Source organism: Camelus bactrianus, chromosome 21, assembly GCF_048773025.1.
Source record: "Camelus bactrianus isolate YW-2024 breed Bactrian camel chromosome 21, ASM4877302v1, whole genome shotgun sequence".
Classification (NCBI taxonomy): domain Eukaryota; kingdom Metazoa; phylum Chordata; class Mammalia; order Artiodactyla; family Camelidae; genus Camelus; species Camelus bactrianus.
In genome coordinates this window covers 5,117,552-5,145,551 of record NC_133559.1, presented here as the reverse complement: position 1 = coordinate 5,145,551, position 28,000 = coordinate 5,117,552, and the positions used below count along the sequence as shown (strand labels likewise).

General features: G+C 40.3%; 1 protein-coding gene across 7 annotated transcripts; it reads right to left on the bottom strand.

Moving 5' to 3' along the window:
• Positions 1–31: 31 nt before the first annotated feature.
• Positions 32–27,724, bottom strand: SETDB1 (SET domain bifurcated histone lysine methyltransferase 1). Of its 7 annotated transcripts, none has more exons than XM_010958466.3 (22): positions 27,577–27,724; positions 26,231–26,501; positions 25,336–25,487; positions 15,546–15,580; positions 15,022–15,121; positions 14,256–14,381; positions 13,886–14,087; positions 13,258–13,331; positions 12,168–12,358; positions 11,292–11,421; positions 10,477–10,651; positions 10,238–10,396; positions 8,975–9,607; positions 8,357–8,473; positions 4,299–4,468; positions 3,113–3,741; positions 2,386–2,414; positions 2,140–2,272; positions 1,703–1,868; positions 1,105–1,316; positions 753–841; positions 32–563 (listed from the first exon to the last, which is right to left on the bottom strand). In XM_010958466.3, exons 2-22 carry the CDS (start codon positions 26,488–26,490, stop codon positions 446–448), a joined length of 3,900 nt encoding a protein of 1,299 aa, XP_010956768.1. In that variant the 5' UTR covers positions 26,491–26,501; positions 27,577–27,724; the 3' UTR covers positions 32–445. The 7 variants fall into 7 exon arrangements, 6 of the variants coding, with proteins under 6 accessions (XP_010956768.1, XP_010956767.1, XP_045375129.1 ...); XM_010958465.3 differs by lacking the exon at positions 27,577–27,724 and adding an exon at positions 27,385–27,555; XM_045519173.2 differs by lacking the exon at positions 27,577–27,724 and adding an exon at positions 27,385–27,555 and having other exon boundaries at positions 10,238–10,393.
• Positions 27,725–28,000: the final 276 nt, after the last annotated feature.

Below are 28,000 nucleotides of genomic sequence, written 5' to 3'. Positions count from 1 at the left end.
GGAGCTGAGGGAGAGAAATCAAATCACAATCTTAGTTTTAACATCTTGTTAAAAGACTTTCAAGAAACAATACAAACCAGGGATAGTAAAATACACAGCCCTCATTGCAGGCATAAAGTCTGTTAGAAGCATGGACACAAACAAACATAGGATGGGAAGGGTGAGCAACAGGAGGACAGAAGGGACGTCAGGCCCAGGGTAGAGTGGTAACCTCTCCCACCCCAGGTGCCTTAGGAGGTGGAGGAGGGGGCCTGCCTGCTAGCACCACAGTGGAAGAGATCTCCTGATCCAGAACCCCCATTTCTATCTACTAGGAGCTGGGGGCATAGCTAGACTGGAGACTTGGGTTGGGGGGGGGGGTCAGAATTCAGCAGTCACGAAGACCCAGTTCCTGAGGAAAGGGCAGTTCAGGAAGGGTTCAGAAGGTTAGGAAGGAGGCTGCCCTCTAAAGAAGACGCCCTCTGCATTCGATGGCCCCACAGCAGCACAGCAGCTCCTTGCCTTCCACGCTGCCCACCTCGTAGTTGTAGTCCCAGGTGAGTTCTGTCCCAGCCCGGATTCTCCTGAAAAGGAAGAAAAGGAAGGGGGTGGTGAAGACAGCAAAGAACCCAGGCGCCTGGGGTGGCAGAGCTGTGCAGGTGGAGCTGGATCACAGATAGAGGAGGGGCCCTTAGAATTTCAGTAGTTCTGCCCCTTCCCAACCGTGGGCTGCTTTTCCTACCCAGCCATCCCCTTTCCTGACTCCTTCTTACTTGCTGGCAAAAAAGGCCACCCAGGGGAAGCGAAGATCATGAGTATCCACGAAGACATTCTGGACAAACAGGTTGGGGCTGCAACTGTGCTGTAGATTTAAGGACAGGATCCAGTAAGAACTAAGGAAGCAGAATCTGGTTTTATGGGGTGAATGAACGTTGGATGAAAACAATGCCAACTGATCCTCCACATCACAGACAGAAGTTTTCAAAGAAAGCCACCTCTTTAAGATCCTCTGAGATGAAGAATTTATGGCAAGAAGAGGTGAGTTTATGTAGCTGCACTAAAAGAACTAGAAATTTGAGAACCATGGGATAATCAGCACATACAGGTGAAGGAAAGGGGTCTCACATTGAGGTAGCGGCCCAGGTTGCCTTCAAGCTTGGCATCAATGATGTAGCAAGACTCCTCACCATCGTAGAACTGGCGTGTGTTCTTACGAACAGGAGCGCTCTCCCCCTTTTCCACGGACGCCATGTTGGTTGACTTAATGGCAATCCCATGGGTTGATTTAAGAGCAAAACCCCGGGTTGATTTTACTGCCACTTGGCGCTTCATTGGACCTAGACAGGAAGGAGAACGGGGTTAGACCCGTCCTGCCTCATGACCAGACACTCCACTTGCATTTTCATCCACACCAGTGCAGCCCTGTAACACCAATAAGCTGGGACTCTAAGGCAAGGAGCCTAAGGGGCAGCTTTTTCAAGCAAGATTAGATCTACTGGCTAAAGGAGCTGAGGGAAGAGTAGGGAACTGGAAAGAAGAGAGGAAGGGGACGTGTTAAACAAGGTTAACAGTTTGCTGGGAGTCAGGGAGCCCTCCTAGAGATGCTTCAACTCTTAGGATCTGAATTCCCCCCCCCCAACTTCTTTAGCTTACTTAAAAAAATCCTCTATCCCAACTTTCCTACTGGTTCCTTCCTATAATCCCCCAAATTCTTCCAGACTACCAGACATGTTCTTCTTGTCCTCAAAGTCATCCCCTTCAGAGCCAGAGGAGATGGTCTGGATATCATCACTGTCAACGGCTGTGGCTGAAGTCTGCCCAGCAGTGGGCTTTCGGCTGGTCCCACTTTCCCCCTCGCTTTCTGTGCTGCTGGACAGTGTCAGGATATCCTGGAGAGGCAGAAGGTGAAAAGAAGGAAGAAGAGTAAATGGGGGGGCCCCTTTGAGTCCTGCCTATGGTCAGGCAGGAAGGAGCTAGACTAGAGTAAGATCAGATGTTGGATGAAGGAAAATGAGGCAAGAAGTCAAGGCCAAAGAAACAAGAAAAGACCTAACAGTAATTATGGTGAAGGACTCGATGAGCTAAGGACAGCGTTCCTTTGCTCAGACTCTGAATAGAACAGAAGGCTGGGTGAGGTACAGCTCGAGAAAGGCCACTTACGTCAGCACTGGACTGAGCGGAGGCCACGAGTCGTCGGCTCTGATGCATACTAGTCTTACTTGGTGGGCGGCGAAGTCCTTCAGTCTTCACAGGAGAAGGATTGTACCCATAATTTCGAGAGCTTTCAGTAACTCTGATGAGAGAGGAAGACATGAGAGGGGTCGGGTTATTGGCTGTTTCTTAGGTTACTTTTGTAGGCTTGAGAGAAGGTAGATTTGGAAACAGGTCAAAAAAAGAGGCACTTACATTGACATCTTGTTTCGGTCATCAGGGTCCTGGAAAAGAGAACAAGTGAAGGGTTAACACGTTGATCGCCACGTCACCCATATCTGGGTGATAGTCGTGTTTCCTCATGGGCACTCGATCCACAGGGGTGATCAACGTGTTAAACGTTTGCATCTCAAATGACCTCCAAAGACCTTAGCCAGTGAGAGGTACACTAAAGCGGGGTGTGTATGGAGAAACTCCTCTGCAACTTGACAGTAACAATCATTTTCATCAAGAAGCCCCCTTGGGAGGGGTCTTGAACACTTCCCAGCAACAGGGCATTAGAACACATTCACGGAAAATCCCATGAGCAGAATCTTACAAGGAAGAGGGATACGGCACCACCTGTAACATGGTAAGTTTCAACGTCATTAAAAATGTATGTAAAGCCAATTATTTGTATTTCTACTACAATAGAAGAAAGTGGTGATGAAAAAGCAATTTAAAAAATTACTTCTAAACCCTTCGCTTTGGAATGAATCAGATATTCTCCCTGCAGCAGGCTGATTTTAAAATAATTTGGTTCTTTAAACAAACAGCAGGAATGTGCTGGGTAGGGGGGGGGATATTAATCAGGTTTCCCACAGAAATAGCCATCAAGTAAATAATGTACATGTGAAGACTCATGGTGAGATGGCATAAAGTTTGTTACTGAACCGAAGTTACACAGAAGTCATGGTTCTCAGAGTTCCCTGCCATTGCTTACCTCTTTCTTGGCCTGCTTGACGTCGCCCTCATCCTTGAAGCCCAGCCCTGAGGTGGAGGCTTTCTCAGCCTCCCCTCTGCCTCCCCCAGCCCGGCCTTCCCCCCCTTCACTAGTCTTGAAGGATGAACGGCTGTCAGAGTCAGCAAAGCCACCTTCACTGACACTATTGCAGCTCAACCATGAGGCCACCTTGTTCTTGGGTGTCTCTTCAGAGGAAGGTGGATTGCAGCCACCTACAGGGATTGGTGGAGGGACAGGAATATGTGGGGGCCCAAGGTCGGGGGGGCGGGAGTCCTTGGAAGGCATCTCAGACACTCCATTCTCCTTCTGGCCCCGGGTTTGCCTCCGGGTAGCATAGCTGCGCCACACTGAGCTGGTGCTGAAGTCCTCATCCTTACAGAAGTTATCATCTGAGCTATCGTCATTGGACTCTTCGGGGTCCTCTGTACCGCTGTTGCCATCTTCCTGGTCCTTCAAGTCTACACCACTGCTGTCAGAGGAACAGGGGGCATCGCTCTCATATCCTTCCTTGAAGTTCTCCACGCTCTCGATGTGGTCCAGATTGGCAAAGTACTCATCACCCATTTCCAGGCCCTCCTTGTCTGCAAAGTCATCTGTCAGGATTTTGCCTGGAAATGAAGAGAAAGGCCTCCCAGATTGAAAGAACAAGGTTCATTCCATCAATATGCAGCCTACCAGCACAGAGAGCCAAATCACCTCCATCGTGGTCTCTCATTTCTGTGTGACAGTACCTCCTCCTCAGTGTCTTAACTATGAGAGTAAGGGGAGCTCACTGTAGCTTTAAATCTTGCCCTTTCTGCCTTCCCATTCTTCCTTTTTACTTTGTTTACCTAAAGAGAGTTTTTGAGTTATGCTAAAAGATCTCCGGGTGCAGTAGAGTGATGTAGGAAAAAGTGATACACTGGACTCTACTATCATGTCTCTCCTCTGAAGCATCATGTCCACAATTTCATCCCTTTTCGTTCTTGTCCTCATGAAGCACTTTTGCCCCTTCCTGATCCACCCAGACAGGCACGTCACTCATGTTCTTTACAGAAGAAAATCCTGGCCTCCTCTTTCTCCCAGTTCACATGTCAAGTATCTTATTCTAATGTTAACTTGTCTTTGACTCAACTTCCCACCATGTCCTACCCTCAGAAAGCGACCCTTTCATTTCATCACCAACCTGCATAAATACAGACAAAGGAGCCTTTCGCAATGTCATCCAAGCAGCGGATACCCCAGCCCTTGTTCTGGGTCTTGAAGAGCTGCAGCCGAACCTGCAGTCCATGCTGCACCAACCGGTTTGTGCACATGTTTGGATCACATTTGCAGCGTTTGTTACATTCATAAACCCTGGGAGAAGGTCACAATAAAAATCAATCCTAACATGACCACTGGAGTATCCATTAATATCCACAGAACTGTTATGATTCTTAAGGTATCGTCATTTATTAGGCAATGATCTAAATGAGCAGACTTACTGAACTGTCTATGCTCTTTGATTCATTTGGAAATATAGCCCAAAGAAATAACTCAGAAGAGGGAAGGGTGATTGATACAGATGTTTACACCACCACAGTTAGTAACGCTGAATACCAGAGTGTCTAACACCTAGAGAAAAGCTAAGCAAACTATGACAATGAATACAGATTGAAAGCCATTAAAATTAGCAGACAGGCTATGTCAGTCTGTAGAAACAGATGCATAAAAGAAAGATACAGAAGAAAAGCAGAAGCCCACATAACAGATACTGAAAAGGACTACAGAGGAGAAACGAACTAAAGTTCATGGGATTTTTGCTTTTATAAAAATGATTTTCATTCTTTTATTCAGTGAACATTTATTAGATACCAAGAATTGTGCTAGACACTGGGAACACAATAATGGAAAAGATCATCATCTCTCCTCTTGGGGAGTTCGCATTCTGTCTAGTTTAAGTAAGGTACAGCTTAACTATTTAAAAAATAAACTACCGAAGTTAATCAGATCTAGCAAACGTCAACATTAAAGGAAGACGACACAGTTACACCGAGAAAACTCATTTTCGGGTATCAGTGTTTCTGCTTTATCTACTCAGTGTTGGGATTTTGCTTCTTTTTTCCTGGTGTGTAAATTTAAGGGAAGACAACTGCTTTTGGAAAGATGTCAACAGTACAAGCAGTTAGTTGATGACATCAGTCAAATCCCTCTGGATGAAGATGGTAAGAGCAGCTTCAATTTATTGGGCATTTATACTCTGTGTCTGGCACTATGTCAATGCTTTACATACATTCTCTTATTCTATCCTCAAAACAGTCCTATAAAGATCTTTTTTTGACTTAAGAAAATACTAAAGCATAATATACACAGAGAGAAGTACACGTGTAAGTCTACAGCTCAATAAACGTTCACAAACTAAACACACCGTGCAGCCAGTACCATACCAAGGAACACCTCTGCCAGGCCCCTTAAGACCCCACTGGGGTTGGGAAGGCATTAGCGCTCATATCCTCTGTCGACTGCTGATACAGAATCAGCCTGGAAGGGACAATGCCAGAACCTGAACTCAGGTCTAATCACCACCATAGGACACTTTCAGAGTAGCTATACTATTTCTCGTTTACTCAACAAAATGTCTTGAGTAGTTACTGCGCGCCACACACTTGGTGAATCAGCTGCTGGTGATACAATGGTGAGCAAGAGAAACAAAGTTCCTACCCTCATGAAGCTTACATTCTAATGCAAAAGGAAACAAAAACAAGTCAACAAAGTAAATGTAAGTTGCTGCACATACTACAAAGGACACAAACAGAATGCTCAATGCAAGAATTCAAGGAGTGAAAACGACCTAGTTTTAGAGTGACCGGGAAAGGTCTCCCTGAGGAGGTGAAATTTAAGCCGAGAGCTCAAGGTTAAAGAAGATAACTATGCAAACAGTAGTGGAAGAATGCCAAGAAGAGGGCACAGTATGTACAAAGGCTCTCGAGGCAGGCTGGCAAACACTGGGTGAGCCGAGTCCAGGCACTGAAGAGTAACAGTGCACTTGGAACAGTTTTGGAAGGAGAGAGATAGGAAGGGGCCAGACAGTACACTGTCTTTTGATCTGATCCAAGATTAATAAGAGAATAAAACCCAAAATGTAATGGGAAGCTAAGAGTTTTAAGCAGGGGAGTGACCTATTTGTGGTATTTGAAAATATTTTTATGAAACATTACAAACAAGGAAAGAAGATATAATGAACATTCATCTACTACCCAGCATTATCAAATCTAAACATTGTTACAAGATTTAGTTTTTTGTTTATAATAAAAACATAAAGGATACAATGCAACTAAAGCTAATAATTATCTTTTCCCTCCCTTAGTTTTTAATACGCATTCAGCACAAATCCATGTCCTGATTTCCCCGGTGGTCTCAACCTCCTCTGAAGACACTCAGACACATCAGGTTTTCTATCCAGCCCCCTTCCCCAGAAGTCTCTTGTAGTAAATCTGACCTGCTCTCACACTGCTGTCTGTTCTCTACACCTGGTGCACAGCTGTCAGCCTGGAAGCCCCCTTCACTTCGCTATCTCTGGGATTCCCCTCACTCCTCTTTTGAGCTGGATCCTCTTTTTCCTGGATCAGTATGCCTTCCTGTCCCTTGACTTTTTTTTCCCCTCATTTTACTAAACACTTCCAGTAATTTTCTGAGAAGAGAAATAATGGAAAAATTGGGGGTATTTCATGTCAAAAAGTGTCTTTAGTCTACTTTAACCCATAGCTGACAGTTCTCCTGGGTTCAGAACTCTAGGTTAGAAATAATTTCCCTTAGAATTCTGAATACAATTGTCCTTAATTGCCATCTAGCTTCCAATGCTATCTTGAGAAGGCCAAAGTGACTGTGAATTTTTATTTCTTTTATGGTCTACTACTCTTCTCTACAAGTTTTTAAGATTTTCTTTTTGTCCTCAGTATTCTGTGGACACAATGATCAATCAAAATGCTTTAGCGAGGATGTGTTTTCATTCATTATGCTAGGACCTGACTGGCCCTTTCAATTTGGAAATAGAGACCCTTTCATTATGAGAAAACATCTGAATTATTTCACTGATGCTTCTCTCTTTTGCTCTCCCCGTTAATTATGTATCTTGAGCACTAAGCTTATTAGCCCCCACATTCATATACATCCGAGTTACCACATGATATCTTTTCATTGTCCTTCTCTTTCCCTGACCTGTTCTTCTCAGTCTCACGTGTTGGCTCCACCTCCTCTGCTCCATCTCTAGGCGAAGAGCCCAGGGCTTACTCGCGGGCCCCTCCTCTTCTCCAGTATCAATGTTCTCTCTAGATGAACCCATCCAGCCTTTGAGTATCACTCTGGTGCTGATGATTCCTAATTCCTTATGTCCAGTCCTTACACTTCTCTCCAGAAATCTCACTGCCTTCCTGACATTCCTACTTGGGTTGCCTGACAGGCATCTCGAATTTAACATGGCCAGAAAAGCAGCAGAATTTCACTCAGACCTGCAACTCTAGGTCTAGTTTTTCATCTCGGTAAAAAGCAGACATTCACCTAGTCGCTCAAGTGTAAAATTTAGGACTTGTCCTTGCTTCTGCTCCTTCCCTCCCATTCCACAGTCAGCCTTTCTAGTTCTGCAGCTCTACCTCCAAATGCATCCTCAGTCTACCCTCTTTCATCTCTACTGCCACCTTCCTCCTAGTACAAGCCCCAGCAACCACCACTTCTCACCCAAATTCCTGAAATTATGTAACTGGTCTTCCGAATTCTACTTTTGCTTCCCTAGAGACTTAATTTTCATAGAGAAGTCACAGTAATCTTTAAAAGGGAGATCACATCATTTCCCTGCTTAAAATTCTCTAAAGGCTTTCTATCGCATCATGAATTTGATTCTTATTTTTATTCTGATTTACAAAATCCTATATAATCAGGTCCCTGTCTACCTCTCCTCTCTGAACACATCTCACTTGCCAGAGTAAACCACAATTTGTTAAGGATATTCATACAGCTATGAAATTAAGATCATCTTTTATTGCAATTCAAAAATTGCTACATATTATTCAGTCATTATATATCTTCATTTCAAGGAAAGCCCAAGAAAGGAACAGTGCTGGAAATTCAGTAATTAAGATTTAATTGATAAAATGTCTGTTTCAGTTATTCTATTTTGGGCTCCAGTTTTTAGAATTCTGATGGTTCTCACAAGCACAGGAAAAAAAGAGTTCGGTCTCTGAGGGGCTTCAATTTCCCCTGGCTACTCACCCCGTGGGCAGACACTCTTCTAGTCTCTTGTACTGGTAGCCAGAGTTAGGGTTGACCTGGCCGCCTGGGGTGCAGGCTGTGGCCTGGATAGTTAGCTGATGGCAGGCACACTTGGACCTGTGTAAAACAGAAAAGTACAACAGCAAGAGCTGTGAGGCTTTCTTTAGAGACAAGAAGCACTACTAAATAAAAGGATGGGGACAGGGTAGTGAAATTTCTTTTTCTTCTCCCATACATGTAAATGAGAAAAGAGAAGATAGTAAAAAAAAAAAAAAAATGACAGAGTGAGAGTAAGATAAAGAGACAGATAATGAAACAGGATGGAGGGAAGTAAAGGGAAAGGAGAACCAGAGGAAGAAAGACAAGACACATATGCCCAGGGTTATGCAGTGAGGCATGTTAGACCTCGGCCTCTCTCTCATAGCTTTCATGGAGGCCTGACAGCAGGAGCTCCAGCCGAGGGAGGAGGTAAAGGGTGCTAGGGTACCAACGACAAAACCACAAAGGAAGGTAAGGAAAGGGGGGAAGAAATGCTGATACAAGGCAAAGGAAGGGATGAAAAGAAAGGGAATCATAAGAAAGTTGGAGGTAGGGCCGGCAATTCCTCTACCAACTCACTTGTCCCGGCACCCATCTTTGCAGTCACATCCAACCAGAAATTCAGGGCCTGTGTTAATGAAAACACCTTTGCCCGGAATTCGTTCCTTGCTGTAGGCCACCTGGGGTGGGGGAGTGGTGTCAATCTCATTGACACAGGATAGGGGAACATCTTCCTTCCCATAGGTGATGTCCAAAATATAGTAAAAAGGCTTATAGGGCTGAAACTTTCGGTCCACAAGAACATATGGATCCAAACAGAACATCTCCAGGAAGAGGAAGTCACAGCCAGTCTCAAAAAGGTAGCGCTCAATCTCCTGCATTGTCCGAAGGCAGAGTCCACAGGGTGTCTTATAGATAACATGAAAGCCCATCTTGCGGTTGACTCGGCGCCGGGCTGTCATCCGCCGGAAGTCATACAGTAGTGGGACTAGGAGAGGGTTTTTGCCCCGGTACTGCTCACTTCTCATAGGTCTGACTCGAGACAGACAGGTATAGCTGCAGACGTGAGGTAAGTAGAAAAGCTTCTCCATGGGGGCGCGGTAGGAAGGCTCTGCCGGGGCCCGCTCCAGCATGCCATGGAAGGCTGGGGGTGCTGGGGGTGCTGGGGGAGCCGGGGGTGCTGGGGTAGAGGGTGTTGAGCCTAAAGGTGATCTGCAAATGAGATGCAAGAGATCAGATAAGAAGGCAATGGGACCTCTCTGTTGTATAATCAGCCCAGCAGCTGGCTAAGCCACTTCTCTAATCTTTCAAAAGGCTGTATTCTTGAAGCTAAAGACGATACAAGAAAGTCAGATTTCCCCTCGCCTTACTAAACCTGGACAATGAAACACCATGGTTACTCATCACTGACAGTATCTTTATTTCAACAGAGTACATTTTCCTAACATTTTTTTTGCCTGTGAATTATGGAGGTAGAGTCCAGTTTCCTACCAATGCTTGCTTTTCCTGCTACGTGTCCTGTAAGTGTCCTTACTAACTCCCGTGATTCAAGGAATGAGGCTACAGAGTTTCCTTTTTATTGTAATGATGACACCACATTCAATGAGCAGTTTTAACAAATAACTTTCTGGTGATTTTGTATTTTTAGGCACCTAGTTTCTAACTCAATTATTTTTACGTTCTGTTTCTTGGAAACTTCCAGGGTTAAAGCTTTCTTCTCAAGTCCAAACTCTTTATGATCACAATCTTAACCAGGCCCCTTGTCGCCAAGGAACCTCCCTATACAGTGACCACTCAGTCCACACTGCCAAGGCCCCAAAAGAGAGCCTGAGATTTTCTCACCTATACGCCTGATTGATCCCAGGTTTCCCACCAGGGGCATTTTCACTGAGTGCAGGGGATGTAGGGGAGGAATGACCAGAGCCCACAGATCCTGGCCGGAAGGATGTGCTCTTTTTGGCTACCTGCTTCCGAGATTGGGCAAGCTGGCTTTCCAAGCTTCTAGATGAGAGATCATATAGTAAGGGATACAGAAAATACAATGTGAAAGAAACTGGCAAAAGAGAAGGAATAGCACTCACTCATTGTCACCTGCATGGGGGGACAGAGGTGGACCAGGTGGGGCAGGTGGGGCGGGTGGGGTAGGTGGCACCGGTGGGGCTGTAGGCTGTGGAGGTTCTACTGGCTTGAACTGGGTGCCAGTACTGGCTAGATCCTGAGTATACTGGACCACAGGACCTTTGCTCCTCACAGCACCTACAGAAAAAAGGAAATCGACCATTTGAGAAGAGCTGTGTCATTTATATTCATGATACACCTGATCCTCTATTTATGTAATATAAACAAACAACGATGGAAACATTTTGACCAAGTGCTAAGACTGTTAGATCTCATTATTTAAACCAATGAATGGGAATACTGGAATAGATTTTACCTTCCTGCCTCAGACAATTTACATTAATTACATTATACTTTGGTGAAATTTTTAAAAAATGCATTCTTTGATCAACTAATGTTGTTAGGAAAAATTAACCAGAAAGTATGCCAGGAACATACAAAAACAGAAACAGTTTTGGGCTTAAAAAAAAACTGACCACAGATAACACATACAGCAGATAATTCTCATGTGGATAACAGAGGTAATTACAACCACCAATACTCCTAACAGAAGCCAGTTGTTTCATACTTTTATGTGGCTTTTAGAACAAATAAGAACCACTGTGTGTGGAGGCAGCACCACAGATCCATCACCACTACTGGAAACTACTCAGGGCATGTGTCCTGTTTCCAGTGAGTCAGTAGTGTCATCCTGGCAAACAAAGGACAGTCACTGTATGTAAATCCCTTTGCTGGCTTGTCGATTTCTTCGCTCCCTAGGGTATCTTTCAGGACATACCCATGTTCGGACGTGTCCTGAGCTGTCCCCCTTGCTTCTTCTCCAGTGCAGAGGCTGAGGATGTCTTCATGCTGAACATGGGCTCTAGCCGTGTAGAGCCGCGATAGATCCATTCACATCTTTTGTCATCCTTGAGGGATTGGGAGGAAAGAAGGGTTGGGGGGAAATGGGCTAACGGCCAGAATCTATCCTGCCACTTCTGAAGAATATACACTAGTCTCCCTTGGGGAAAATCTCGCTGATGAGTCCTGAAATCCTTAATCTAGTCGATAAACTTATGTGCCAGGCTCCAAGATAGGAATCAGGAATATTAAAAAAAACCAAAACCATAATCCTTGTCTAAAAAATTACAGGGGACAGATGTTTATAATGAGTATAAGGAGCGTACCAAGGATCATAAGGCCTTAGGATCAGAGGGCTGAGATAGCTCAGAGAAGACATAATTCTAAGAAAGGCAGGAGAGGTGAGGACAGGATAGGCACAGGAGGTCTAAGAGTTTAACGGCCTTGAAAGATCACCAAGACCTCCAATTCCCTGACCGCTCTTTTTTGCCCCACTCTGCTACCAAAGCCCTAACCCTGGGCTAACAGACTAGCTGACTTCTCTGTACCTAAATGCATCGTGGATACTCCTAGAGAAAAAAACAAAAACATCATCATGCAGATTAGTGTTGGAATTAAATTCAGGGAATTTATTTCCAACAACCACTCACAGAGGAACAAAAAAAGACAAAGCAAAATTTGACCTAAAATAGTGAGAACAGGTAAGAGGATAAGAAAAACTATGGAGTAGCTACAAAATCATCCCACTATTGCCTCTCAGGCTCCCAAGTCCCACCCAGACCCCTGCCTCTGAAACTCCAGGCAAGAAGAGTACCAGGAAGAGGATTCTGACTAGGCTGCCGTCCACCTCCTCGACTCGGGACTTCCACCACGTGCCTTCCCACTCAGTCTTGATAAGCTGGCCACTCTTGAGCAACACCATGGGGCGGTTGGGGTAAGCAGTGATATACTCCTCTATGAAGTCTCGGCAGGAGATGTCTTCTATGTCCTCCCAAGTCTTTTTCACTGTCCCAAGGAAGAAGCAGGACTGAGAGAGGGCAGGTAGGGCATGTCTTGATAGGGAAAAATGGTTGGCAAGGAGACGTTTAGTATTTTTCAAGTCGGGAGGGAGAGAAAAAATAAATGAAGAAATCATAACCTCAAGGGAAGCAAAACCAAGACCATTTAAAAGTACTGAACCTAATGTGTCAATGTACGAACAAACCAAGTAAATATTAAATAAGCAACATGCAAACATAGGTGTCACTCATTTCTAAAAATGGGTATTTCTTCTTAGATAAAGTCAAGTGGAAATTCTTGCTAACTTGATGTAAGTCTAAAAGTAGATCGGAAAAGATCAGGTGGCACCATGAAACTGACTTAAAAAAAACCTGCCCTTCCTTCTCATATCTATCAGGCTTATCAGGGACCCTGAATGTATTTACTGCCAGGTTATGTGGAAACACAACAGTGTTAGTTGACTCTTCTGCAATTAAAAACAGTTGCTTCTGTAGGAGTCTGTCCCTAAGCCAGAGCTGCAAGCATAGTGGACACTATGAAGCCCCGATCTAACTCAGCTTCTGTAGAAAGCACTGTGCAGACTACAGACTTATACAAATGTTAGACTAAGCATGAGACTAAGAAAGAAGTAACATCTTCTCAAACTTAAATCACTTAGGAATGAAATCAAAACACATCTACAATGTGAGCATCAGTCATGACCTTCTAGTTGTCTCACTCTTTGGCTGCAAAGACCTAGTACTCAAGATGAGCAAATAAAACTATTTCTCAAAGGACATTTAATCAAATTTATGCTCTTTGATACTAAAGCACCATGAACATTAGGTCTTTTCAATTGGTTGTCTTAAGAAGAAATACAAGGTAGAAGAGGAAACAGAATGAAGGAAGAAAGGAAGGACACTCACGTGGCCGGCAAATGGGATACAGTTCAGATTGCGTAACATAGGAAGCATAGCCATCATCAAAGAAAATGAGAAACCTGTAAGGAAAGAGTGGTGGTAGAAAGATCAGGGGGCTGCGTTACTTAACGTGACCTACAGAAGTTACCTTTTCATAGCTTCCACTGTTCTGGACCATAAACAGAACACACTCCAGGGAAGATGTGCCAGTGCACTACTTCCTTTCTACTACTCTTTCTTCCCACCCCAAGAGTTCAGAATTCTCCCTTAATCTAACCAATATATTCCCACTTTTCCAAAAGCTGTTTATCCTCATTACACTATCAGATTCCTACTCTGCCGAAAAATACTCGTCTCCATTTCTTCCCTCTACCTGAATTCTCTATTCCCCTAACCATTAATCAATCTTGCTGATTCTTTCCCTAGTTTTCTCCTTGAGAAAAGGAAAAAAAAAGTGGGGAGAGCAGAAAAAAAGAATCATCCACATGACTCCTGTGGCAAAGAAAGACAAAGGGTTTCTGGCCACTGGGGACCAAGAACACAAAAGCTAATTGTGAGATCTGGGCTATGGCTTGAACAGGGCAGGTGCTGTGCTCCCGGCCTCCACTCTCTTTACCACCCTCTGTCCAGGTACCTGAGCTTGTTTTTGACGTTTGGTGTCTCAGCTACAATGCCAGCATAGAGCCAGACCTGATTCCCATCTTTGTATTTGGCCACTACTCGACTGCCCACATACAGCTTGTCAGCAGGAGGGTGGTAATCATAGGCAATGTGGTTCCCTGACAGTAGACTCTTTCCTTTGTTGTCAAATTTCACCTTGTACTTCTTTCCTGGCCCTGAGTAAAAGGGAAAGATAAACAAACATTTTAAAAAAACCATCAGTTTCTGTGTAAATCCTGGTTGCTATTTGAGAGACAAAAGGCAAGGCTATGGGGAAAAGAAACAATCGGCAATGGAGACCTGCAGCTTGTCTTTCATTAGTTCTTCCTTTAGCTTGAACATACCAACCGTCTGGATGGCAATGAGGGTGCCTTTGTGCCACGTCTTAGTTCTCTTCTTGCCCAGAATGCGCATGCTGACTATGAGGTCACCATCTTTGCTCAGTTCTCCAGACATCTGACTCAAGGTTCCTAGGAAAAAAGTAAAGTTGTTCTAAAGAGATACAGGTTGGGGAGAGAATGGAAATACAAAGACGGTACTGGGTTACTGGGGCACATGGGGTAATCTCTGATCCTCAGCCACTTTTGCGGCGCTCTTGGCCACAGGCAGAAATGTAAGACACAGCTGACAACTACTTATGCTAAAAGGAAAAACATGAATAATTGAAATTCACATGCAATTCAGGACCATCCCACTTTAAAAAAAATATTTCCAATTCCTTATCAATAACAACATTAACTATCACTCACTAAATGCCATGTAGCATTTATAAAACATTTTCCTGAAGGGGATCTCTTAACAGACCCATTCTACAAACAAAGCTTCCCTCAGACCTCTTTTTAAGAGTCTGAGTTATGGCCCTCTCTCTAACTCCCATCTGGGAGAAGAAATCATGAGCATGGAGCTAAAAATATATTTGGATAAAACCATCACACAGTGGAAAACCAGGAGTCAAAAAGACTTAAGGAGACAGCAAAGAAAACCTGCGGTGTTAAAAAGAACTCAACAGAGGTGGAGAAAGACTCTGAAATGCTAAAACAAAGCCAGTTAGCCATGAGATCTCTGTATGAATCCAGCCCCACCGGTACTGAAGTACCTCCGGACCCTGACCTTTGTGTAGATCCTGGGAACTGCTCTTCTTGTTGACAGCATCCATGAACTTCTGGACATCCTGAGCCGACTTTCTTAAGGCAGCCATAGCTTCACGGAGCTGTAAGGAAGGGGACGAGGGAAACAAGTGTTAAAATAGTAAAATAGGTTAGAAATGATTTGACAGGAAGAACTTGCCTTTTAAAAAAGAAAAACAGAATGAATTCTGTTTAAAAGCTTGTTACTTTATCAGGCAGAACTGCCCTTTCTTACAAATCTGGTTCAGAAATCTGCTTTAGGAAGCTTTCCTTGATTAATCTCACCTAGTCGATCACTGCCAAATTCTACACTCACACAGCACTCAGTGCCTGTATCTATAAGGAACTTTTGCACTCTTATAACATCTGTTAGATGACTGCAACCCACCGGGCTTGCAGGGTAAATGATTATATGTTGATGGCTAAATTGACTGAATGGTCAGGCCAAAAGTTTCTCTCATTTTCATATTCTTATCTCTCAACCTTCTCTTACCCATCCCAACTCACCTTCTGGTCTTTTGGAGTTCTGCTCCCAGCATCCCCTATGGATGAGAAAAACTCTGAGTATAAGAGACTTATACATAAGAACTTCCAAGAAATCAAGAACTAAGCTACTTAAAAGCATTATCACGGAAACATTATTGGTAACAACTGAAAACTAGATCTAGGTACACATATCTATGTACAAGTACCAAAAGCATCCAAAAAAATGGCTGTGCTTACCTGGGGATAAAGTGCTGGGACAGGTGATAGTCTATGGTATTTGGGGGTTTTCAAATATTTGAATTCTCACAACAATATTTATGGGTTATTTGAATGATTTGAAAAATGAATTGTGGTTAATGAATTAGGCAAAAATGTTTATTCTTGAGTAGTGCTGTCCAACAGAACTTTCTGCTATGACAGACACGTTCTGTATCTGTACTGTCCAATCTGTTAACATTGGCTACTAAGCACATGAAATGTGGCTAGTGCAACTGAGGAAATGAATTTTACATTTCATTAAAAAAATTTAAAAAAAAAATTCAGGTATAATTTGCACACCAAAAATTTACCTTTTTGAAACATTTAATTTAGCGGCTTTTCAGTATATTCACAAAGCTTCATAACCTTCACTACTATCTAATTCCAGAACATTTTCATTACCCCAAAAAGAAATGCCATTAATGAGTATGGGGTTTCTTTTTGGGGTGATGAAAACACCCATTAGCAGTAACTCCCCATTCCACCCTCCCTCCTACCCATCTCTATAGATTTGCCTTTGCTGGACATTTCATATAAATGGAGTCATATTATATGTGGTGCATCATACAAGATTCATCCATGTTGCAGCATTTATCAGCATTTAATTCCTTTTTATAATTGAGCAATATTCCACTCTATGGATACATTATATTTTTCCTTATCCATTCAACAGACAATGGACATTGGGTTGTCTTCACTTTTTGGCTGTTATAATGCTGATATGCACATTTGTATGTGAGTTTTTATGTGGGCATACATTTTCATTTCTCTCAGGTGTACAGCTAGGAGTAGAATTGCTAGGCCATAAGGTAAACTTTTGAGGAACTGAGACTTGTCCAAGACGACTATACTTAGTTCAGAGGCGCAAAAAAGAAAAAAAGCCCCAACAAGGCAGCTGTATCATTTTACACTCCCACCAGCAATTTAGAGGGTTCCAGTTTCTTCACATTCTTGTCAACTCTTATTACTATCTTTTTTATTATAGGTATCCTAATACATATGAAGTAGTTTTGACTTGCATTTCCTTAATGACTAATAATGCTGAACACCTTTTCATATATTTATTGGCAGTTTACACATTATCTTTGAAGAAATATCTATTCAAATCTTTTGCCCATTTTTTCAACTGGGATATTTGTCTTTTTATTTTTGCGTCTTAAGAGTTCTTTATACGTTCTGGAAAATACTAGACTTCACACTTCACATAATTTAAACAGCCACATGTGGATAGTGGCTATTCTACTGGACAGTACAGTTTTAGAGATTTATAACATACATTTAAAAACGGAAGGCAATGGTGGTAACTTCTTAGTAAATTTTTTTTTGAGGGGGAGGTAATTAGGTTTATTTATTTATTTTTAATGGAGGTACTGGGTATTGAACCCCGGACCTCAAGCTTGCTAAGCACGCACTCTACCCCTGAGCTACACCCTCCCCTGAAATGGTGGTAATCATTTTGCAATATACAAACATATCAAACCATTATGTCTTACCCCTTAAACTAATACTATATTACTTGCTAACTATCTCAGTAAAACTGGGGGAAAAGGTAGCAAGGAATAAATATGGAACAAACGAAAATGGAAACCAATGTAAATGACCTAAAAAACCAAAATGGTTAAATAAACTATAACAGATCCAAATGAAGTTCATAAAGAATCTTCAATAATACAAGTCAAAGCTAATAACATACTAAGCTTTAAAAGTTAGGCTATAAAATTATTTATTTGATATGAACACAACCTTGGAGAGAATACAGACACACACCTGTGCATGTGCACACATTCCTCAAAGAGCTGTGAATATGGCATATGATTAACATCTGCTATCTCAGAACTCCACAACTGTAAAAGGCTTCAAAACACACGTTCTATATTTGAGGAGGAAGGACAGTTGTTAATCTTGTGGGACTTTTTATTTTTACTTTAAAAATATATTTAAATATACACATGTGGCAAAAAAATTCAAACACTATAAAAGGACACAATGAAAATTAAGTCTTCCTCCCACCCCTACTTTTAATTACTCTCCTTAGAAATAACCAGTATTAAGAGTATCTTTTGCAACCAAAGATATTCTGCAAGTGTACATACGTATTCTAGACCCCTTCTTCCTTTCACTCATACTCAATACGCATTTTTTATGTTGCTTGTTATCCTCACACTTAATGTATCTAGGAAAATATTCCCTATCAGAGCTTATAAATCTTGATTCTTTCTTCCCCATTTTTATTTATTGTGGCAAAATACACATGACATAGAATCTACCATCTTAACCATTTTTTAAGGGTACAGTTCAGTGGTATTAAGCACATTCATGTCATCGTGCAACAATCACCATCATCCATCTCCAGAACTCTAAGTCATCAAGTTAAGACATGAGGAACAGTTCAGAGGGAGTGTGGGGGAGTATAGAAGACATTAGTTCAAAGTGATCAACTGTATGAAAGCTCTGAATTACATATTAAACTTTGCTAAAAATATAAGCAGAAACTTTATACCAATAAATTGAATAAGTAAGAAATATAAATAACTAGAAAATTACAAGTTACCAAATCTGACTCAAAGAAACAGAAAAGCTTTGCACAAAGAAAACAGAAATCTAGATGGTGTCACAGGCAAATTCAATCACTTAAGAAACAGATAATTGCAACTTTGCAAACACTTCCCAAGAATTAAAGAAGAAATACTGCATATTCCGTTCTGTAAGGCCAACAAAATCTCAATATTAAATTCACAGAAGGGTAGTACCAAAAAAAAAGTTATAGGTCTATGTCTGTTATAGAAGTGAAGATGCAAAAATCCTAAATATCAGCACAATAAATCCAGCAATGCTTAAAAAAGATACCATATTCAAGCTAGATTCATTCAAGGACTATAAGGTTAGTGTAATAGTAGAAAACTTAGCGATTTAAAGAAAAAATTCACATAACCATTTTACTAGATGTAAAAAGCACGTTCAATAAAATCAACATCTACTTATGATAAAAACTCCCAGAAAACTTAGAACACAAGTGCCATAAACTGACAAATGACAGCTTCAAAAACCCGTAACAAGCAATCAGCTTAAACAGTGTAAGGTGGAAACATCCCCTTTAAAGAAAGCCAAAAGACAAAGAAACTCACCATCATCACTCCCATTTAACGTTATACTAATACGAATATGACAAGAAAAACAAAAGACTTATTTTCCATAAGCAAAGGAGGAAAAACTGCAATTATTTTTAGCTGATAGTCTACATAGAAAACTTAAATGAAATCACAGAAATAAAATTTAGTAAGATAGCCAGATAGAAAAATCTATATGCAAAAGTCAACCACATGTCTACCAGCAACAACTAGTTAGAAATGTAGTTTGGTTTTTTTTTAATATTTATTTTTTCTTTACATTTTCTAGGTGACTTTATTTTTTAAATTTAAAAAATTTTTTGTAGGGGGAGGAAATTAGGTTCATTTACTTATTTTTACAGGCAGTACTGGGGACTGAACTCAGGACCTTGTGCATGCTAGTCATATACTCTACCATTTGAGCTATATACCCTCCCCTCTGAAATGTAGTTTTTAAAAAAGATATTTTTTGTGGCTACTGAAAATGGTAGTTAGGGATAAATCTGACAAAAGATGTGTAAGCTTTCTGTGGAGAAAATTAATCAACCTTACTAAAAAAAAATGTTAAGGACTAAAACGATTTTTGTGTGGAAGAGTTAAATACTATGAAACTATCAATTATCCCTAAATTGATCTTTTGATAATGTTAATGGTTTTGGGTTTTTTTTGGTGGGGGAAGAAGTAGGTAACATAACAAGTTAACTCTCAAATATAAATATAAGCTCAACAGGTGAAAAAGAATTAAGACATCTGTGAAGAACAAGAAAGTGAGGTTACTAGAGTTAACAGATATATGACTGGATAAAGAAGTTCTGGTATGTTTATACAATGTAATATTCCTCAACTATAAAAAAGAATAAAATAATGTCATCTGCAGCAACATGGATGGGCCTGGAGATCATCATTCTAAGTGAATGAAGCCAAAAAGAGGAAGAAAAATACCAATATGATATCACTCAGATGTGGAATCTAAAAAAAGAAAAAAGAAGACACTAGTGAATTCATCTACAAAACAGAAACAGACTTGCAGATAATAGAAAACAATCTTATGGTTATCAGGGAAAGCGGTGGGAAGGGATAAATTTGGGAGTCCAAGATCTGCAAATATTAACTACTACATATAAAAATAGATAAAAAATAATCTTTGGTATAGTATAGGGAACTATATTCAGTATCTTATAATAAAAAATTTAATGAAAAAGAATATGGGAATGAATATATGTATGTATATGTATGACTGGGATATTATGCTGTATACCAGAAATTGACACATTGTAACTGACTATACTTCAATTAAAAAGAAAAAATTAACATGTAAAAAAACAGATATAAACATTTATAAAGCCACACTGATTGGACAGAACTGACAAAGGAAGAAATGAAAGATCAATGAAACAAAGAAAAGTCCAGAAATAAACTCACATATACATAAGGAAATAATTTATGATAGAGTAGGCAATGTAAATCATAAGAGGGAACTCATTTCAATAATGATGCTGAAAAATTGTTTAATAACAAATATGAGAAAAGAAAATACCTCAAATACTACACAAAAAATAAATTCCACTTGGATTAAAGACTTAAATGTGAAAGACAAAACTATGACACTTTCAAAGGCAGAAGGAAACTTTCAAAGGAAGAAGATCTTTACAGACTCAGGGCAGTAAGGATATAAAAAGCAACGACCATAAAAGAAAATGCTAGAATTAGAACTTCTGTTTATTCACAAATAACATAAAAAGTAAATACAAACCATAAGCTTGGAGTGATATGTACAATTCATAACTGCAAAGGACTAGTAATTACAACATAATTATAGGAATAATAGGAAGACATCCTATGAACCAAAAAAAGACAAATAACAATTGAGCAAGAGACATGAATAGACATTTCAAAGAAAAACTACAGATGACTCACAAACACATGAAAAGATTCTCAAATTCATTAGTAGTCAGGGAAATTAATTTGAAAATCACAAGAAGTGTCTGCAAGGATGTGGAACATAGGCCACTCTCATCCACTAGTGGTATAAATATAAATTGGCACAACCACTTCTGGAAAGCTGTATGGCCACTAATTATCCAGTAACGTTGAAATTTCCGTATCCTAAGAACTAGCAGCTCTACTCTTACAGTACATAACCTAAAAAGATTCTTGTACATGTGCATCAAGAATCATGTACAAGAATGTTTAGAGTATTATTTATGATTGCAACAAAACTGAAAAGAAATGAAATGTCAACTGTTAGGAGACTAGATAAACTGTGGCATATCCACACAATAGAAAACCATACTGCCCTAACAACTGAACCAAGCATCACACATCAGCATGATGTTGAAGAAGTCACTGAAGAATGCATACAGTGTCTAGGATCCCATTTACACAGTTCAAAAATAGGCAAAACTATAGCACTTCTGTATATGAAAAGAGTGATATGAAAAGGTTGGACAATCCTCCTATGCAGAAAATAAGTATAAAACTAGAAAATTGTCAAAAACAATCATTTCAGGGCACTGGAAATTGACCAAAGGCAAACAATAGCTTGAGAAGGATTTATTCCTGCAAAACTTCTGAAGTTTCTGGTAACAAAGGTGGGAGTCTACAGATCTCTCCCCAGGGGCAGCTCCCATCCCCACTCTACCTCCAGCTTGCCAGGCAAAAACTGTAGCTTTACCACTGAGGTGCTAGCCATGACAATAAGCAGCTTTGAGGCTGCAGCTCTTGCTTAGGGTAAGCAGTAAACCAGTCAGACACATAACAAGGAGGTTCTAAAAATGAGAGAGCCACAGACAGGCTTCGGTAAGTTCTCTATATATTCTTAGGTGACTGCTAAACTATGCATACGTACAGAGGACCCAGGAGAGCCTGGTAAAAAATGAAACCCAAGGTCAAAGAAAAAAAATCACAAAGGAAATTAAAATGTGTAAGCTGAATGAAAATGAAAATAAAATGTATAAAAATTTATAAGGTGCAGCAAAGCAATATGCTTAGAGAGAAAGTTATAATTTTAAATGTTTATACTAGAAAGGAAGAAAGGTCTAAAATCAATAGTTGAAGCTTCAACTTTAAGAAACTAGAAAAAGAACAAATCACACCTAAGAAAGTGGAAGGAAGAAAACAATAAAGACCTGATGAAACTGATGAAATGGAAAACAGAAAAACGGTAAAGAAAATAAATCAATGAACCCAAATACTGGTTCCTTGCAAAAGAGCAAAAATTGATAAACGTGTAGCTAGATTAATCAAGAAAAAAAGAGGAGATCCAAATAACCAACATCAGGAATGAAAGGGACATCACTACAGAACCTACAGAAATTTAAAAGGATCATAAGGGAATACAATGAACAACTTTATGGCAATAATTTTGACAACTTAGATGAAATGGAGTAATTTCTAAAAAGACACAAACGAACAAAACTCACCTGAATAGGAATATAAAATCTAAATACACATATCAGGTAAAAAGAATGGATCAGTAATTAAAAACCTTGCCACAATAAATTCAATGTGATATCCTGGATTGGATCCTGGAACAGAAAAAGTCCAGAAACTGAATAAAGTCTGGAGTCTAAATAAGAGTAATGCACCAATGTTTGTTTCTTAGTTTTGACCAATATATAACATGGTAACCTTTTTTTTTAAATGGAGGTACTGGGAATTGAACCCAGGACCCTGTGCATGCTAAGTATGCACTCTACCACTGAGCTATACCCACTCCCAGCTATGGTAACATATTAACATTAGAAGAAACTGGTGAAAGGTATGCAGGAACTCTCTATTATCTTTGCAATTTTTCTGTAAATCTAAAACAATTCCAACTAAAAAGCTTATTAAATTTTTTTTTTCCATTAAGGAAAAGTTCAGGCCAAGATGGTCTCATTGCTGAATTTATCAAACATTTAATGAAGCAATAATACTATTCCACACCACTCTGAGGAGGGAACACTTTCCAAATCATAAGGCCCATATTACCCTGATACCAAAGCCAAAGACATCATAATAAAACTATAACCAACAGCCCTCATAAACATAGATTCAAAAATTGTTAACAAAATACTGGCAAATCCAATACAGCAACATATAAAAAGGATTATACTCTAAGACAAAGTTCATTGGAGGAGAGAGGGTAATTCAGGAACAGAAGGTTGGTTTAACATACAAAAAATAATTACTGTAATACACCCTACTAATAGGATAAAGGACAAAAGCCATATGATCATCTGAGGACAATACAGAAAAAGTGGCTGACAAAATCTAGAATCAAATCTAGTTACGATAAATGCTCTCAGCAAACTAGGAATAGGAGCAACTTCCCTCAATCTGATAAAGGATATCTACAAAACACCTACAGCTCACATTATAACTAATGCTTAAAAATCAAAAGCTTTCCCCCTAAGATCAGGAACAAGGATGTCTGCTCTCAAAACCTTTTTTTCAACATCATACTGGAGGTTCTATCAAGTACAATAAGGCAAGAAAAAAATAAAGAGACATCCAGATTAGAAACGAAGAAGCAAAATGACTTTATTTGCAGATAGTATAGGCTAATATATGGAAAATCCTAAGGGATTCACAAAAAACTTCTGGAACTAATAAGTAAACTTAATAAGGTCACAGGCTACAAGATCAACACACAAAATCAACTACATTTTTATATCCTAGCAACAAGCAATCCTAAAATGAAATTTTTAAAAATCCCATTCACATTAGCATTTAAAAAAGAGTAACATACTTAGGAGAGATGTACCATGTTCAAGCATTAGAAAACTCAGTAATTGTTAAAAAGGTAGTACTCCCAAATTGACCTTTAGATTCAATACAGTTCCTATTAAAAATCCTAGCAAGTTTAAAAAAAAATTTGGAGGGATAGAAATTGATAAGCTGATCTTAAAATTTATTTGGATTATGTACAAATATAAATGAATTTTGAGAAGTTTCACTGAGTGATTTTAATACTCACAGTAAAGCTACAGTAATTAAGGCAGTGTGGTGCTGGTATAAAGATAGACATTTAGATCAATGTGACCGTCAAATACATGGCCAGCTGATTTTTGACCAGGGTACCAAAAGGATAGTCTTTTCAACAAGTGGTGGTGGAACAACTGGATACCCATGAGCAAAACAAATGAACCACCCTCAAACCTTACCTTGAAATTTTTATTCTTTAAGGGATACCATTAAGAAAATGAAAAGACTACATCTGGAAGAAAATGTTTGTAAAGTAGATCTGATAAGTGAATTGTACCTAAAATACAGTAAGTCTTCTAAGTCAATAATAAAAACACAATTCAATTTTTTTAAGACAAGATTTGAATAGATATTTCCCCAAAGAACATATATAAATGGCAAATAAGTATGTGAAATGACGCTCAATGTCTCTAGAGAAATGCAAACTATAATCACAATGTGATACTGCCACACATCCACTACAATGGCTAAAATAAAAGACTGACAATATCAAACACTGACAAGGACATAGAGAAACTGGAACCCCCATACTTTGCTAATGAGGATGTAGAAGAGTATGGCCACTTTGGAAAACAGAATGGCAGTTTCTAAAAAACTCATACACTTACCTTAAGACCTAGCAATTCCACTCCTAGGTGGAATATCCAAGAGATGTGAAACATAAGCCCACATAAAGACTTACACACAAATGTTCATAGCAGCGTTATTCATAATGGCCCCTAACTGGAAACAACCCAAATGTTAATCGATTGAGGAATGGATAAAAACATGTGGTATATCCATCCAATGGAACATCATTCAACAAAAAAGGAACAGACTACTGATACATGCAACCACATGGATGAACCTCACAAACTTTATGATAAATGACAGAAGGTAGATATAAAAGATGACATATTGTGATTCCATTTATTTGAAATTTCTAGAAAAGCAAAAACTTTAGAGAAATAAAGCAGATCAGTGGTTGTGAGGGATGATAATGGAGACTGATGACAAACAGGCACGAGGAAACCTGGGGTGATGCAAGTGCTCTAAAACTGGATTGTGGTGAAGATTGCACTACAGTATAAATAATTTACTAGAACTCAAATTATACACTTAAAGTGGGTGAATTCTACAGTACGTAAGTTATACTTTAAAAAACTATTAAAGAATAGACAAAACCAAATTAACTCTTTTTAGATACACACGTAGGGGCTAATGCCATCTACAAAGAAAAGCAAGGGAATTCAGAATAGAGGTTACACAGAATGGAGAAAGGAGAATAATTCAATCAGCAAGTAGCAGATAGGGAAAATCTACAATACTAACAACCTTCTATTTTCTTCTGTAACAGACAAGGCCAACAATTTAGAATTTGGAATACGGAGTTAGTGAGGATGGTTTCTCCTCTCTTCTTTTATCTCCTGTCTGCACATCTTCCCATTTTTCAACTTCATCAGTCCTGAGGCTTTCCTATCCATAGCCTCATCTCTTACCTGAATCAATACTGAGGACATCATCATCTTCATCAGGAATCTCAATTATTTCTGTAGGCCGGGAAGCTTCATCCTCAGAGCTACTGTCCCGGTACTGTAGTCCCAATTTGGAATAAAAGTCCTTCACCAAAGACTCACAGTTAGTCACTGCCCTGATATTGGAACACATGTAAAAAAGGTTAAAGCCAGCAGAAGCAGATGTAAAAGCCATTAGAATTTCTGTATGTATTTAAGTATACATTGGCCTCAATTTAAACAGGCATATTCCAAAGTGTCTGTTTCGAATTTAAAATGCTTTTCCCATTAAAAAAAAGTTTAGTGGTTTCTAGATTAGTTCTTCAAAAATCAAAAATAAGCCCAAAGCATGGTCCTTTCAACTTAACCTCATTATTTTCCTGTTTTGTTTTGTTTTTTCTAACTGTATTTTTTGGGGATGGGGAGGGAGGTAATTACCTTGTTATTTGAAAATGTGTTCTAAGTGACAACTAGGGCACCAGAAACAAACCTTCTACAGGTTGAGGAGTAGAAATCGGGGTCTAGGAACTTATTAATGCTTCATAGTTACATAAAACAGCAGATCTTTACAATATGCATTCCCTAGATGAGCCTACTAAGAAAACAAAACAAGTGTTCTGAAGTAGAATGAAAGCTAAAAGAAGGGAAAGGGACTCAAGACTTGGGACTCTCCTACTGCTGATCATATACTAGCCTCTGATGAATGAATATATTATATGGGTGCTTTTGTGAGGTCAGATTTTGGCCCCTAACCTTTGAGGAAGAGTAAGGTTCTACACATCAATACCTTGTAAAGTATAAAGTGCAAAATGTCACAAACAATTATACTTTAAAAATGTCTGCCAATGGATAGATTTCCTATTTCCCATATGGTTCTTACCTGGATGCATCATCAAAGAGCTGGTCAACATGGGCCACCTCGGATTCCTTCTGTATCACCCATGTCTCTAACTCTGCTAGTTGCTTCTTGCGCTGCTGTACACAGTCCATCTTTTCCAGTTCTTCATCGATGAACTGCCGAAGTTCCTCCATAGAGATACCCAGCTCCTCAACCACTGCCTGTTGCAGTTCTGCAATCTCTTCAGACTCCACTGCAGCGGTTGCTGCATCCAAACCAATGCACTCGGGGAGGGAGGACATGCTGTTGTCCTCTACATGGAGCAGGAAACTATAATTACTTTTGGAGTTATTAAAGCCACAATAGAGAATTTCAGTCCCCTAATAAAACTCATCCCTACTGTGCTACTTGTTATTCAAATATACGTAGTTAGGTTTGATTCCATGTTCTCTCTCCCCATTCTCCAGTATCTGAATGTCAGATTTTGTAGTGTTCTCATCTCGTGTAGGCTATAGACTGTAGGCCTGAATAAAATGCAAAATTTGAGAGGGCCTGCAGAACATATATTATGCAACATGGAGCTGCCGAAAATAATGTTTTAGGAAACTGAGGAAAATATTTTTAATGAGGAAAATATTTCTGTGACTTGCGTTAACTGACTAATGAGATAAATCTTTGTTTGCACGCTATGCCTACTTTAAGCACATATCCCCACCTGGAGAGGAGGGTTTGGTCTGTAACTCACTGATTCGTTGTTTTTTCACTTTTCCCCTTGCATTACTTCGCTTTCATGAGGAAATTTACTTTTTAAGAAATCTACATTACTTAAGCACACAAAAGCTTGCAGCAAAGAGGTTCCCCCAAATAAAGAGAAATAAAGCAATTTGGGAATAAAATGTGGCTACCTACCTAAACTCGACAATTCAAATACCCCCCATACATTGGTTTTAACTGCTTTTATGATCAGTTAAAGCAAAACTGATGCCAGGGTGCCGTGCGACCCCAGCGCCAGTTCTCACCGCCTCCATTTTCCTTTTGCCCACACATCGCCCACTACCCATTTTAGGGGTGCGTCCCACCCACCCGCAGACCCAGCTCAACCCCGCCCCCGCTAGTCTCTCAGGGAAGACTTCCTTCCCACCCTCGCCCGACCTCCTACCACAAACAAAACATTCCAGACAAGCCCTTCCAAATACCTCAATTAACAGTGTTTCCCACACCTCCCTGCTGCCAGCTACGATGGTTCTTCTCACCAACCAGACCCCAGACTCACGACTCAGGGGTCCGCCTCGGTACGAAAGAACGAAACCGAAGGGAAAAGGGAGCAGGGGGAGGGGAAACAGCGTGAGGGAGGGAAGGGGAAGCAAAAAAAGACGCCGGAAGCAAACCTGAGGTGCCGTTCCGGTCGCCACGACGGTAGCCTGACGGGGTCAAACCCAAAGCCGCAGGGCGCCCCTCAAAGGCCGGGAAAACTCAGGCGAGTACGCGTGCGTCAAAGCAGAGCCTTCCAGGGCACACGTGAGAAACGACTGGCAGGGTAAGGGAGGCGTGGCCCGTGTAGGCCCCGCCTCTTCCACCCCCAACACCTGATGGTAGAAATAGCTAAGTTTATTGTGTAAGGGCTCAGTAGGCAAACACTGTTAGGTTTAGATTTTCTTCTCACTTTTACTTGAGTTTGTTTTCTTATGTAAGTCGTACAAATTGTAACAAGTCGAAGAATATTAAGATGTAATAAGAAAAACATGAAAATATGCTCTCCACCTCTGTCACTTAACTGCCCCTGATCCATTGAGGAGGTTTTCTAGGCTTGTG